The following is a 16,145-nucleotide window of genomic DNA, read 5'->3' on the forward strand; positions in this document are numbered from 1 at the left end:
CAAATTCCTCTACAATAATAGATAATGCAGTTGTATGATTACAAGTCAGTAAGTCCATTACATGCAAGTTACTCTAATTTTTTTCTTATACTTTGCACATTACTAGAGGAACCTGCCTGAACTTTTTTTCTTATACTTTGCACATTACTAGAGGAACCACCGCCAAGAAGGACTGATTTAAAACACAGAAGAGAGTAAAGAGACACTCTTTACTTATTCTCTGAACTAGAATCCATTCTATTTTACATCCAATCCTTCACAGCAGAAGTTGTATAGAAAATATAAAGTAAGGCATGGCTCAATGACTACATAACAAAATCATTTGACTTCAAGAGGAATTTACAGGATGGCAAGTTCCTTGACATTCAGTTGCTGAGCCCAGGGCTGGACACAGATGAAGACATCCCCTCTTTTCATAAGTATTTGATATTTTCCACAAAACTGAGCACCATTAAATGCAGAAATAATTCACAGTTACCATATTTTCTTGGGTGTCTTGTTGGTGAAGTCCTGAAAGTCAGCTATCTCTTTACTTGGAAAAATAATAACCTAATAAATGCTTTTCTTCTTCAGGAAATAAAGTTATCATACTCTTTCTACCGCAGTGTGGAGAATGTGCCTCTTGCCTTAATCCTGGGGATAATTTTTGTATACAAACCAAGTAAGGTTTTACTAATATTCTTTTTGAAAAATTCAATTTCCTTAGAAGGAAACTAAGCTTTCTAATTCAAAAGAAAAATTTGGTTTTGTGTTTTGTTTTGTTTTTGTCTATAACAGACAGTCAGAGTCCAGCCTGATGTCTGATGATACCAGTAGGTTTGCCTGCAAGGGAAAACCAGTGTATCACTTTGCAAATACAAGCACCTTCTCTAAATACACAGTGATAAAAGAAATCTCGGTTGCCAAGATTGATGCAGTTGCTCCTCTGGAGAAAGTATGCCTAGTGAGCTGTGGTTTTCCCATCGGGTATGGTGCTGCAATCAATACTGCCAAGGTGAGGAGCATTTATACCAGGTATGAACGGAATTCTTGGTCGATGGAGATGAAAATCCTCATGCACCTGGCTGGGCATGTTTAACCAAACAACCTGAGGAAGAATCACAAACCTTCCTCTAAACATCCCTGAGTTCCTTACTGTCTCGTCATCCTCTTACACCCTTCAATATCTTTCCCATTCCCTTTTGGTCAGTGGTAAGTAGCAAATCAAGTCTGGATGACAGTCACAAATGGAGATACCAGGAATTCCTGGGAGTTAAACATAAAACAGTTGCAAAATTACTGTGTTCCTCCACATTCCAGTTCATCCTTTTTGTTTTGTTTTGTTTTGTTTTGTTTTTATTCAACAAACATTTATGGAGTCATTCACTGCTCCAGGTGCTGGCATTCGGCAGCAAAACTCACTGAGCTGCTATTCTGTTGTATAATGTATCAGGGGAAAGTCAAGTGCTCATAAAAATAAAAGGATAGTAAAAAGACCAGGTGGCAGAGGAGATACTGCTATATAAGACAAATTGGTCAGGTAATCCCACTCTGACTGAATGGGAACTACTCAGTAGTGGGAACTACTGTTTCTGAGACATCCCCCAAACCTTCCCAGCTACCTTTTGTAAATAGCTGTTGAACTTCATTACTTTGTTTTACTCTAAAGTCTGTTAGTCCCCATCCTAGAGAAATAGGACAGAAGGGGTTCTATTTGAAATAGTCTCATTTTGGACCCCCCCCCCAAAAATAAGCCTTTGCTTCATAAGGCATTGACATTTAAAGGGATGCAAAGTTTTCCAAAGGAAAAGAGAAATGAAGAGTTGCATGGAGATAGATGAGGAAATAAAATAACTGGAATCAAATATTCTGTTAAGTAAGTCTTAAGATCCAATGAAATTTCATTAAACTGCTTCTACTCATGTTAACTTCCAGAACTTAAAATTGTATTTACAGGCAGTTTTTTGCTCCTCTAGCAAACAGTATTCCACATCTAGAAATACCCTCAGAAACTAAAACTCTCAGTTACAACGAGTTTTATCTGAAAATGTCCTTTGCTTATATCTCATAAAAAGTATATACAGACTTGGCTCTTTCCAACTGAGTCAAGACACATGTCCCCTTTGCTTTTGTTTTCTGCCTTCGTGTGCTTAGGTGACCCCAGGTTCTACATGTGCGGTGTTTGGCCTTGGAGGAGTCGGCCTGTCTGTGATCATAGGCTGTAAAGCAGCAGGAGCAGCCAGGATCATTGGGGTGGACATCAACAAAGATAAATTTGAGAAGGTGAAGGAAGTGGGTGCCACTGAGTGCATCAACCCACAGGACTTCAAGAAGCCCATCCAAGAAGTTTTATTTGATATGACAGGTGCTGGTGTGGAATTTTGCTTTGAGGTCATCGGAAATCCAGAAACTGTGGTATGTGATTTTTTTCCCGAGGGAAAATAACCAATATTTCTGCCCGTCGTAAGTTTAGATTTTAATTGAATGAAAATTCTAAAATTCCCTCCACTTTTCCTCTAAATTATTTAATTTTCCTTGTGCCCCCATGACATCCAGCTGGTATCCTCTGTCCACGCTTACAAATCTATTCACTACTCCAACACTGAACTCCCATACTGAGATTTCTCCCTCTCTTCCATCATACCATTCCTTCAAATAAGAAGACAACCTCCAACAGGAAGTACAGAAAAGCTTTGTAAAGAATTCTCACTGAATTATTTCATGAACAACAACCTGGTAACTACAGATTCCAAGCCAGGAGAGTTAAGAAAGAAGGGTAGTACTGGATTAACCACCGTATAAAGGAATGAGCTTTGCACTTTGAGCAGTCTTTCACGGTAGATCTGAGTAAGCTTCCAAAGAAAATATTAGCCAATTTGATTAGATGGATTCATTTCAAAAGTGAAGCAAGCAGTAGTTGTTTTTCCAGCTGAACATGGTTTATATAAGAATATAAATGTAGAGGGAGTTATTTCACAATCTGATGCTTTCCTTGAGGATTTGTAGAAATAACATACTATTGAATTGCATGACTCTGTGTTCTAGTTAGCTGTATGAAAACCCAATCACCGTCTCTTTCAATCTCAGTGCTTTCCTCAGCTTACAAAATGTTTTCATTCCTCACTACACATGAACTCCCTCGTGTGTAAAAATGTATAACCAAATCTTTCTCACAGTCTTTCCCACAGATAGTCTTGCTATGAGAAACAGCTTTTGAAAATAACTAATGGGAACATGTCTGTTTATCACTTGGTTAATACAAGATGTTATACAACTCTCCAGCTGTACTCGTCAATGTCTAAAAGAAAAAGTCAATTCTAACAAATCACCCATATTAGTAATGGTTCTCCTAAAAATTATTACTATCGTTGCTGTTGTTGTTGCCACCACGGGTGTGTTTAGTATTTTCATTTTTTAATTTCCATTTACTGGGTCTTAAAGTGCCAGGTATTACACTAGGCATCATGCAATGTCATTTCAGTAAATCCCTGTGAGATAAATGTTATTTCAAATGAGGTCATGGAGCATCAGAAAAGATCACAGACCATTTAGCAGTTTATCTGAAATTAGGTCCAACTCTCAAGTACATCTTTTAACTCTTGCATTGTCTTGCATTGCTTCACAACAGGAAGCTGCCCTGGCCTCGTGCCACGAGAGCCACGGGGTCTGTGTGATTGTTGGGTTCTTGGCAGGCGTCCGTCTCAACATCAGTGGCTTATTGTTTCTTTCAGGACGTTCTTTGAAGGGAACCATTTTTGGAGGTATGGATGAAATAGGGGAGAGGGAAAATGCATGAGGTTTTAGAGATGATAAGTAGAGAAATGTGTCATAAATGCTTAAGAAGGAAATAAAACAAGAACTTTAGATTACAGTTTTTGTTTCAACACATAAATATACAAGATAGGGAGATGGATATTTGATGTATACAGTTACTTTTTTAATTTTATTGAAACTTACAGTTACTTCTTGGTAAACTTTTTGTTGATTAATAAAGAAACCGGTGTCCAAAGTTTATTACAAATTATAAGTTGAAAAGAAAAGGCAATATTGTGATCAAAAACTATACTTCAATTGAATTATATATATCTGCCAAGTGAGATTCTTTGAAGAATATACTGAACTACTGTTTGACTAATGTAAGCCTCATATCAACTCAAAGATATTAAACATAATGGATTAGTGACTAAAAAGAAATACTACCAATAAAAAGCAAATGAGAATTATTCCCAGAAAAAAAAATTTTTTTCATAGAATCCTTTGATTTTCCATTTTTTAAGCCTGTCCTAGAACCTGCATTCTAATGCACTTTAAAAGAGTAGTTTATTGAGAAAATTAAGAAAGTAGAAAACTAAATAAATCTGCTTAGGATTCTGGTCTCATAAGCAAGTAATCTATTATTTAAGAAGAAATGTTTTATCCAGAAATTTGGGACAATCTGAATTTGGGAGCAGAAGAGATAAGGATTAGGAGCTATCTGAATTATTTGGACCAGTGAGCTATTTGTGGTCTCCAAATTAGCTATGGCAATGTATTGTTATAGACACTAAGAGTCTTACCCAATTCATTTATGAAGAGTAGATAAATGGCAGGGCTAGCAAAAGCAAACAAACAAATACATAAATAATCCAGTTTAAATTAAAAATTTCAGTTCTTCCATTTGTAATAATTGGATACAACCACTGCATTGTCCCCCTTTTATAGATGAAAACTATTGATTCCAAATACACATACTCAGCTAACTCTTATAAAATAAGATCACCAGGATTTTAAATAATTCCCATAAACTATATCACTGGCCACTTAAGCATTCATATAGTTATTATTAAATGAATCATACCTTCCATAGACAGTATAATCCTCTGGGTCAATAGTTTTCAAATAATGACAATATTTAAGAAAGGGAGGATACAAGAGGGCAGTATAGGGAGATCCTAAACTCATCCCCTCCCACAGACACATCAAGCCTACAGCCCCACACGGATCACTTCCCTCTGGAAAAGATCTAAAAACTGAAAACTAGATGAAATGCTCTATACAACAAAGGATAAAAGGATCCTATTGCCATGGGGAGAAGATGCAGAGACATGGTCTTACAAAAACCCCACCCCTGCTTCAGTGATATACAGTAAGGATGAACCTCAGCAGATAGGCGCTTGTTCCAGAAGAGCAAAAGATTGGTTCCCTACAACAGGCACCCTGGCCCCTGAGATTTGCACAAGGATGAGATGAGACCCCAGAATGTCTGGCTTGGAAAACCCACCAGGGCTGACATTAGGTGGGGGTCCCAAGTGCTATAGGAAACTGAGATTCCTCTCTTAGAAGGCTCATGTATGGTCTTGCTCACCCCAAGACCCAGTGAAAAATCAGCAGTTTGAAAACTGTCTAAACTATATGTGAGGGAGATACATTTGCTAATCTGGGGTCATCCGCTGGAAGGACAGGGGCCAGATGAGAAGCTCCTCAGTGATGGAGGTACTAGCCAATGCCATTGTTGTACTCTCCACAAAACTGCTAGCATAGGTAAGCAAGCTTGGATACAGCACACTCCCATGGCACTCAATGAGGCCAGAGGGCACAAATGGTTGTAGTGCTCCCCTGTTCTCTCTCTGGGGCAAGGAAATCATGAGTGGAGTTCTCCTGGTACCTAGCTAAAGTCTGTGAGCTTGGGCGGTTGCAATGCTCCCTTGCCCCTGACTAAAACTGACAAGCACAAGCAGTCCAGCATTTTCCTGCTTTCAGCCTAAAGGCTGCATACACACATACTGAATAGGAGGAAATATTTGCAAATCATATGCCTGATAATAATATCCAAAATATATAAAGAACTTATACAACTCAGTAACAAAAAATCAAGCAATCCCATTAAAAAAAAAAATGGGAGAGGAACTAAATACACATTTTTTTTCCACTGGAGACAAACAGCTGGCCAACAGGAACATGAAAAGATGCTCAATATCACTCATCATCAGAGAAATGAAAATCAAAACCACAATGAGATACCAGCTCACACGAGTCAGAATGGCTAGTGTCAAAAGACAAAAATAACAAGTGTTCACAAGGATGGGGAAGAAAGGGAACCCTCGTGGCACTGCTGGTGAGAATGTAAATTAGTGCAGCCACTGTGGAGAACAGTAGGGAGGGTCCTCAAAAAATTAAAATAGAACTACCATATGATACAGCAATTCCAGCAATGAAAACACTAACAAAAAAGATACAGACACACTTATATTCATTGCAGCATTATTTACAATAGCTGAGATATGGAAATACCTAAGTGCCCGTCTGTGAATGGATGCATAAAGGTGTGTGTGTGTGTGTGTGTGTGTGTGTGTGTAATAGAATGCTGTTCAGCCAAAAAAAAAAGAATGAAATCTTGACATTTGCAATATCAAGTATGAACCTTGCGGCTATTTTGCTAAGTGAAGTAAGTCAGAGAGAAAAAAAAACAAATACCACATGACAAATGAAACAAAGCAAAACCCAGACTCATAGATAAGGAAGACAGATTTGTGGTTATCGGAGGGGATGAAGATTGTGTGCAAAATGGGTAAAGGGGGTTATGAAGTACGACTTTCCAGTTAAAAAATGAGTAAGTCCTGGTGATATAATGCATTACATGCAGAATATAGTCAATAATGGGATATTAACTTTGTAAGGCAGTACATAGTAACTAGACTTGGGGTAACCATTTCACAGTGTATACAGATGTCAAATCACTATATTGTACAACTGAAACCAATACTGTATGTCAGTTTTACCTCAAAAAATTTAGAAAGTAGAAGGGACAGTGTTGTCCAGGAGGCTAAACCTCCTATAATGTACACAATGAAGCACAAAACGCCATGCCATTGTGAGAAACACTTCCTCACCTAGTGTTTGGTCTTGGACCCTTTCCTTGTTTAAAAAGCAACTGGAAGTATTTCTCATATAGATATGAAAATGCTTTATAGATCACCAAGCACAAGATAATAACTAAGAACAGATCTTCAAAGTTGTCATCACAAGAAATAAAAAAATTTATAACTGTGTACAGTGAGGGATGTTAAATAGATTAGTAGTGATCATTTCATAATATATATAGGCACTGAATCATTATGTTGTAGGCCCAAAACCGATATGTTATATGTTAATTACACCTCAATTTTTTTTTAAAAAAGATAAAAACAAATAGAAAAAAATACACTAGCCATTTGTGTCATGAATAGAGGAACAGTTAAGAATTGATCACATATAACAGAAGCAAACTTAATAGACAATGAAGTTTTAGGTAGTTTTGAGAATAAGTAGGAAGGTTAGAGAACTCAGCCCAGGATGGAATCAAGAAAAGTAAGTAACTGCCAAGATCCTGTCACAGTATAAGCTTGTTCTGACACTGCTACTTCCCTGCACCATTACACAACACTCACCCTTTCCAGGAATGAGCAGGCCACCAAATTCTGGGTTGTGCCCCAGCAGGCATGTTACTTAGCACAATACTAAATATAAGGATGTATACTAAATATACTAAATATAAGGATGTATAAATTCTAAATATAAAGGTAGTATTTGCTTGAAAACCATGATTTTTGAGTCTCATGAAAATCATGATTCTTGAATCTCATGATTCTTGAAAATCATGAGAAAGAAAAGAGAACGGCAAGCTTACATTGCCTTAACTGATCCCCTCTTCCCCTGTGCAACTCTTAGTTCCATAAAGCACACCTCATTCTTTCCTCAAAGCTTGACTGAAATCACTACCATGATGAAAGTTCTTAAGATATTTGGCTTTTTCAGGAAGCTGCAGATCAAAACACAAACACGCACAACCTTTGCACTACTTCCTTTCACAGTTCCCAAGACTTTGGTCTTTGTTACACATTAGATACGGATTTACAGCTCCCCAAATAGTACAACCTGACACCAAAAACATCTAAGATGAGACCCATGTTCTATCTGCTTTGAGTAAATCCTCCTCTTAATATCAGAGGTCTTCTTCAAAAGAAAAGCCTTCTCCATAGGTGTATGGTTGGGACAGTCATTCCCAGGATGACTGAGATAATCAATAGGAAATCCTTAGATCCCCTCAAAGCCAGGACCTCCAGCAGTTACCTTATATTGCCTTTCCTGTATGATGAGTCTCATACATAAAATTTATGGTTTATCTGTGTATTTCCAGGCTGGAAAAGCAGAGAGAGCATCCCTAAACTGGTTTCTGATTACATGGCAAAGAAATTTAATCTAGATCCACTAATTACTCACACTCTGAATCTGGATAAAATCAATGAAGCAGTTGAATTAATGAGAACTGGAAAATGGCAAGTTGCTCACATAGTTTTTAATGTCTGAGTGTTTGGGACCAAGAAATAGAAGTGTGGGGACTGGGGAGGCAGTAAACAGGAAGTTAAGGGCTGCAATTTAAGGTTTCAGGAATTTGTAAAACATTTCCTTCTGCTTTATATTTTATTTTATTCCCAGTTTATAAAATATGTAAGCCTGAAAATATTTAAGTGTTCAACTGCCCTTACCAATAACATTTAATTTACAATCTAGTGGGTTTCTTTTTTTTTTTTTTTTTTACATGACAGATTACCTAGTGAAGTTAGCTCACAAAATTCTAGCCCAAGTTCAAGTTCATAGTTTATAAAGAGGCCACTATTGTTTTTGTTTATATTAAAGGGGAAATTATCTTCAGAATTCTAAATTCTGATGTCTATCTTTGGCCCACAAACCAGACAACAGTTATAAATTGGGGCACTGGTATTCCCCACAAGAGACTAAGCCTGCATCCCTGTTCTTTTACCCTTGGAGTTCATGCCATTTTGAAATATCTCACAACTGATTTAATCTGCCCATTTTAGGCTCACCTAAGAGAATCTAACTTACTTGTCTACAAAGTTAAAAAATTGAAATCCAAAACAGATGTTTTAGAAACATTTCAACTGTTTTTTTTCCAGTATCCGCTGTATCCTGCTACTTTAAGAACAATGCGATATAACTAAGATCTGCAGTTTCTTTCACCAACTAGATTGTGCTCTGCATCATTTTTGTGGTCTAGAAGAATTATCCACACAACACTGTTTCTAATTTCTAGCCTCTGATACATTCAGCAGTAGGCTCATAGCTGGCTTCTACCTACCCTCATTACCCCCATCAACATTGTTCTTAGGTGACCCAATGTCCCCCAGTAACATCCTCCCCTTTAGAGCTACATTAAGTTCGATCTGAATCACCCAATTCTAGACCCTTTAAACAAGTCACCCCAAGATACTCCCACTTTCATCTCTACCTCATGGCCCATGTTTCCTTGAATATTTTTTCTCTCCCACCCCGGTAAGCTCTGTTCATTTCACACCAAAGAAACAAAACTCACCATTCATGAGTTTATAAAACATTCAGGCTAAATAAAGCAAGCTGATGGAAGGCGGTGGCAGTCTTCATTACATCAACTTAAATAAATCCCCATTGAACATTAAGTATTTCATTCTTAATACAACTCCCCTCAGAGAAACTTCTAGTGGTATTTCATCTTATGTAACCTAGCCTTAAGCCATCACTTACATCTTTGGCACGTCCCTCTTCTCTCCAGTCAAAGCAATCTCAAGTTCTTCTTCAATTGGCCAGGAGAGTTTAGCCCTCAGCGGTACAGATTACCTGACCTTATAACTAAGTCATCTAGGGATTCCACAGGGAAAGAAAGGGGGTGGAGGGAGGAGTGGGCTGGGAAGAATCTTGTTATTTATCAGGATCCACACTTCCTGGGAGACAGTTGTGGTATTAAACAACAAAACTAGTTTTTATTCCACTCTCCACAGAAAGGGGATAATTGTGTAGTGCCTTCCTAATGTGTCTCACAGATTCTTTCCCCCAGGAAATGGAGGAGGGGAAGACAAGATCCAGTAATGGTTGGTGGCATCCAATCCCTCTACCCTGGCTCCCTGACACCCTGCCTAAACCCCTTCTTAATTCTCCTAGAACCAGGATTATCAGTCCTCTTGGGACAGGACTTCCTTTCCTATCTCCTAGATACAGAGTCTCCTTCTCAACTCTCTTCCCACCATACATACAACAGGAGCTCCCTTCCTAGTTCAAGTCTCTTCTGCCCCAGCCTGGGCTTCCCTAGATCTGGAACCACTGAATTAGACAGGAGCCAACACATCGGGAAACCTTGAGAGACCAGGAAATAAAATACCATTTTTTAAAATCCTAAACCCACTAGCTTCATGATCTAAGATTGGTCAGGAAGGTGGGCTACATCCTTAGTATCTCTGATACTAAGTACCTCTGATACTCTGATACTAAGTATCTCTGATACTCTGATACTTAGTATCTCTGATACTCTGATACTATCTCTGATAGGATATCATGGTTATCACATGATGTCAAGGGACTCTTGTGAGACCCTGCTTTCCAAACAGTAAGCATCATGAGGTGGACATCCTGCCTTCCCTTCAGGGTGCCTGCTCCCTGCAGATGGAGGGGATAGGTGCTAACAAACCTATTCACTCGGCCTTGGGATGACTCTTCACCATCTTCCCAAGTCTGAACTGGAATTTCCATGTCCAACACACTGCTGTGCTCTCCTCTTCCCAGAGGGCAGCTATGGTGTCCTCCTGCTCTGCCTCCCAAATTAACCTTACTAACAGTGAGATGTTGGAGGAATCTTCAGTTCATGCAAAGTCTGAGTCTGTCCAAAATGTTTGGCTGTAAACAGAGTCCATATTCCTTGCTCTAATAAAGCCCAATTCTTGAAGCTACTTTGAATGTCTCTCTATAGTATACCTTATTGTGAAAGCCTCTCTAATCTGCAAAAATGCAGATTTTTTTTTCTTTCTGTTGATGCATGTCCAAAAGTATTACACAAGTACTGGTGACTATCCACATCACTACCTACTCCTTCACTGCCGTTGCTCACTTGGAGGCTACACCGGACTCCTAACATTGGCGCCATAAACTTTCTGTGAATAGACTCTAAGTTCTGGGTTTCAGGTCTAAACTCTACCACGTCGGTCACATGTAAATGTCCTGTTCCAATCACAAAGCAAAATACTTCTTTCCATTCTTGGGTGCAGCACTTTCCTGGACAGTCACTCTCTTAGGGCAGTTTATGTATTTCTAGTCCCAGACCTACAGTGCGATTCTAGCCTTCAGGGAGAACTACAGTCCACACCTCTTGCCTTTATAATGAGAAACCTTGAGAATTTTCAGAGCTTTGAGGTGCCTGGATGGCACAGTTGGTCGGTCATCCAGCTCTTGATTTCAGCTCAGGTCATGGTTTCAGGGTCATGGGATCAAACCCTGCATCAGGCTCCATGCTCAGCGGGGAGTCTTCTTAAGATTCTTTCCCTCACCCTCTGCTCCTCACCTCCTCTTTCAAATAAATAAATAAATATTTTTTTAAAGAGAAGAAGAATTTTTAGACTTTGACCTCAAAACAAAAATAATCACATTCTAAGCTATCACTCAAACAATAAAGTGTGTCCATACAACCGAAGCCTTCTATTAACACATGATATGCATCCAGATGCCCAATTACAACACTACTGATAATTAATGTTCCATGACAAGTTGCAAGTGATAACCATATGCTCCTGCATAGTCACAAGAAGGCTTTATACTGGTGTTGGCACAAACTGCTGAAATGTTTTCATATCCTATACATGAACCTCAATTTCTTAATAAATGTTGTAAGGTAACACTAGAATTCTCTCCAGCAGAGTATATGATACTAACATATATTATAATTTTAGAAGAATTATATTGCTCCCCCTTATTTCTCACTGACATTCTTACACTAGAAAACCAACCACAACTAACAAGATACTGAAGAAATTCACTAGCTTTTCTTTGCCTTTTTGAGGCACACTGATAGTCACTTAACTAATCATTTATTCATACAACAAACATTTCTTCAGTAAATGTACTTGGTGTTGGAGACATAAAATTCCTGGTACAGCTTGATGTCTAGAAGGGAGATATGCTAACAATTAAAACACAATTTAGGGGCACTTGGGTGGCTCAGTTTGTTAAGACTCCAACTCTTGATTTTGGCTGGATCATGATCTCGGGGTCATGGGACAGAGCCCCATGTTGAGCTCCACACTCAATACGGAGTCTGCTTATCCCTCTCCCTCTGCTCCTCCCACTGCTCATGCTTTCTCTCTCTCCCAAATAAATAACTAAAATATTTTTATAATGGAAAAACATTCCATGCTCATAAATTAGAAGAACAAATATTGTGAGAATGTCTAACTACCTAGACCAATTTACACATTTAATGCAGTCCCTATTAAAATACTATCAACTTTTGGGGCACCTGGGTGGCTCAGTGGATTGGGCCGCTGCCTTTGGCTCGGGTCATGATCTCGGGGTCCTGGGGTCGAGTCCCACATCGGGCTCTCTGCTCAGCAGGGAGCCTGCTTCCCTCTCTCTCTCTGTCTACTTGTGATTTCTCTCTGTCAAATAAATAAATAAATAAATCTTTTAAAAAAAAATACTATCAACTTTTTTCAAAGAAATGGAACAAATAATCCTTAAATTTATATGGAACCAGAAAAGACCCCAAATCAACAGAAGAATGTTGAAAAAGAAAACCAAAGTTGGTGGCATCACAATTTCAGACTTCAGGCTCTATTACAAAGCTGTCATCATCGAGACAGTATGGTATTGGCACAAAAACAGACACATAGATCAATGGAACAGAACAGAGACCCCAGAAATAGACCCTCAACTTTATGGTCAACTCATCTTCAACAAAGCAGGAAAGAATGTCCAATAGAAAAGAGACGGTCTCTTCAACAAGTGGTGCTGGAAAAATTGGACAACCACATGCAGAATGAAACTGGACCATTTCCTTACACCACACACAAAAATAGACTCAAAATGGAAGAAAAACCCAAATGTGAGGTAGGAACCCATCAAAATCCTTGAGGAGAACACCGGCAGCAACCTCTTCAACCTCAACACAGCAACTTCTTCCTAGAAACATCACTAAAGGCAAAGGAAGCAAGGGCAAAAATGAACTATTGGCACTTTATCAAGATAAAAAGCTTTTGCGCAGCAAAGGAAATAGTTGACAAAACTGAAAGACAACCAACAGAATGGAAGAAGATATTTGCAAATGACATATCAGATAAAGGGCTAGTGTCCAAAATCTATAAAGAACTTATCAAACTCCACACACAAAGAACAAATAATCCAATCAAGAAATGGGCAGAAGACATGAACAGACATTTCTCCAAAGAAGACATATGAATGGACAACAGACACATGAAAAAGTGTTCCACATCACTCAGCATCAAGGAAATACAATACACCTCAAACCAGTCAGAATGGCTAAAATTAGCAAGTCAGGAAACAACAAATGTTGGCAAGGATGTGGAAAAGGGGAAATTCTCCCATACTGTTGGTGGGAATGCAAGCTGTTACAGCCACTCTGGAAAGCAGTATGGGGGTTCCTCAAAAACTTGAAAATAGAGCTACCTTATAATCCAGCAATGGCACTACTGGGTATTTACCCTAAAGATACAAACGCAGTCATCTGAAGGGGCACATGCACCCCAATGTTTATAGTAGCAATGTCCACAATAGCCAAACTATGGAAAGAACCTAGATGTCCATCAACAGGTGAATGGATAAAGAAGATGTGGTATATATATACAATGGAATATTATGAAACCATCAAAAAAAGAAAGCTTGCCATTTGCAATGACATGGATAGAACTAGAGGGTATTATGCTAAACAAAATAAGTTAATCAGAGAAAGACAATTATCATATGATCTTACTGATACAAGGAATTTGAGAAACAAGGCAAAGGATCACAGGGAAGGGAGGGGGAAATAAAATAAGTCAAAACCAGAGAGAGAGACAAACCATAAGACACTCTTAATCTCAGGAAACTAACTGAAAGTTGCTGGAGTGGAGGGTTTGGGAGGGATGGGTTGGCTGGATGGTGGACATTGGGGAGGGTATGTGCTATGGTGAGTGCTGTGAATTGTGTAAGACTGATGAATCACAGACCTGTACCCCTGAAACAAATAATACATTATATGTTAATTATATATATATATATATACGCACATATATATACACACACACACTTTTTTACTTCCTCTTCCTATCAGTCCTTAGAAAAAGAGATAAGAAGGTGAAGTAGGAAGGGAAAGAAGAAAGATTACAGGTTTTGCTGCATCATATATATATATATATATATATATATATATGAAGCATGGTATATATACATATATGTATGTGTATATATATATAATGCACACACACACATATATATGTGTATATATCAAGAAATGGGCAGAATATATATATATATAAGTTCTTTATAGATTTTGTATATGTGTATACACACACACACATACACATATATATATATACACATTGGTGCATTATATATATATACACATACATATATATATGCATATATACCATGCTTCTTTTCTACATTTGTTGTTGCTGCTGTTGTTGCTAACTAATCTTTGGGTAAGAACGTTTTATAGAAAATAACTTGGTCAGTGCAATAAAATGATATTAAAGATTAAAAAAATCTTTTAAAAAAACATACAATTTAATAACCATTATGGCAGAGGAATATGCAATCAAGAAATAGGATGGAAAAATTAGTCTCGCCTGGGAGATACTGGAGAAAATGCCACAGAGCACATCACCTTTGAGCTGAACCTTGACAGGCATACTTGATTTTTCCAAGTAGAAAACAAGTACTGAGAGCCTAGATAAAAGCACGAACAAAAGTTGAAGGTGGTAAAAGAGTACGGTCTATCATGGGAGGAGGCTTGAGATTCCCTCCTTTGAGAGATGGTATATACGAGACGGTGGGAGAGAGGTGTGACTGGACAGGCAGTGATAAGAAGGAAGAATTTCATCCCAGAAACCAAGCATTGACACAAAAGGAGTCCAAGGAAACAAATGGCATGTTATGTTTTTGGTTTTTTAAGATTTTATTTATTTATTTAAGAGTGAGCAAGCAAGAGAGCCCGAGCAGGGGCAAAAGCAGAGGGAGAAGCAGCCGTCCTGCTGAACAAGGAGTGCGACGCAGGGCTTAATCCCAGAACCTCAGGATCATGACCAGAGCCAAAGGCAGATAAGTGCTTAACTGACTGAACCACACAGCGTCCCAACAACTAGCATGTTTATAACCCGTGTTTCAGAAAAGCATTACTTTGGTAGCACTGTGGAGGATCCTGTGGATAGGAGAGAGACCGGAAGTAGGAAGAACAATTAGAAAAATTGTGGATTAAAACGGACTAGAGAAAAACTTTGGAACTAAAACCAACAGATGTAGTTACGATTGACATGGACGGCTCCGGGGGCTGCTGCCTTCAGGGCTTCATCCAGATCCTTGGGACCTTACTACTTTCCTTTGCCCTGTTGGCTTCCCGCTGCCAGAAGCAGGATTCCCATGCCTGAGGGCTTTTGCCAAAATAGCAGAAGGTTTCTCTGCCCACCTTCAGGTTAGGCAAGCCAGAAATCCCAGAGAATTTATACCTCCCCGAAGCAGCCCTTAACTAATGACTGACAGAAGTTGCTATAAAATATACAACCCACAGAATACCCCTAGGGGATTAAACTCCCGATGCCCATTTTGGTAATTGGCTTTAAACATGCACTCTTACACCCATGTTAATGGTGGCATTATTGGCAACAGGCAAATGAAAGAAGCAACTCAAGTGTCCATTGACAGATGAATGAATACACAAAATATTGTATATATATATGTGGGGGAATATTATTCAGCCTTTAAAAGGAAGGAAATCCTGACATGTTACAACATGGTTGAGCCCTGAAGACAAATACACCGAGTGAAATAAGCCAGTCATAAAAGTACACTAAATGAATGATTCCACTTATACGAGGTATCTAGAGAAGTCTAATTCATAAAGACCACAGGTAGAATGGTGTTTGCCCAGGAATGGGAGGAGAGAGGAATAGCCAGGTAGTGTTGAATGCACAGGGAGTTTCAATTTGTAAAGAGGGGAAAGTGCTTAACATAGATATGAATGTAAGTACAACATGCATGTACTTAATGCCACTGGACTGTATGCTCAAAATTTTATGATATGCATACGTTATCACAATAAAAAAAAAACTCTTTATTGGTAGCTTTCCCTACCTTGTATCATCTCCCTGCTTTCCTATTTAGTGTCCCATTCATCTTGT

General features: G+C 38.6%; 1 protein-coding gene and 2 long non-coding RNA genes across 4 annotated transcripts in view; 1 reads left to right on the forward strand and 2 right to left on the reverse strand.

Moving 5' to 3' along the window:
• Positions 1–8,304, forward strand: part of LOC309863891 (alcohol dehydrogenase 6-like) — a gene marked incomplete at both ends in the record, with an annotated part of 29,250 nt that extends 20,946 nt beyond the window's left edge. The window contains 5 exon segments of the mRNA XM_082729141.1: positions 574–661; positions 778–994; positions 2,134–2,394; positions 3,608–3,740; positions 8,135–8,304. Coding sequence (XP_082585267.1) covers positions 574–661; positions 778–994; positions 2,134–2,394; positions 3,608–3,740; positions 8,135–8,304 — 869 coding nt within the window.
• Positions 1–16,145, reverse strand: part of LOC309863853 — a 199,793-nt gene that overhangs the window by 132,913 nt on the left and 50,735 nt on the right. The window lies entirely within an intron of this gene.
• Positions 1–16,145, reverse strand: part of LOC309863852 — an 88,904-nt gene that overhangs the window by 67,355 nt on the left and 5,404 nt on the right. The window lies entirely within an intron of this gene.

This window comes from Mustela nivalis (assembly GCF_964662115.1).
Source record: "Mustela nivalis genome assembly, chromosome: 4".
Classification (NCBI taxonomy): Eukaryota; Metazoa; Chordata; class Mammalia; order Carnivora; family Mustelidae; genus Mustela; species Mustela nivalis.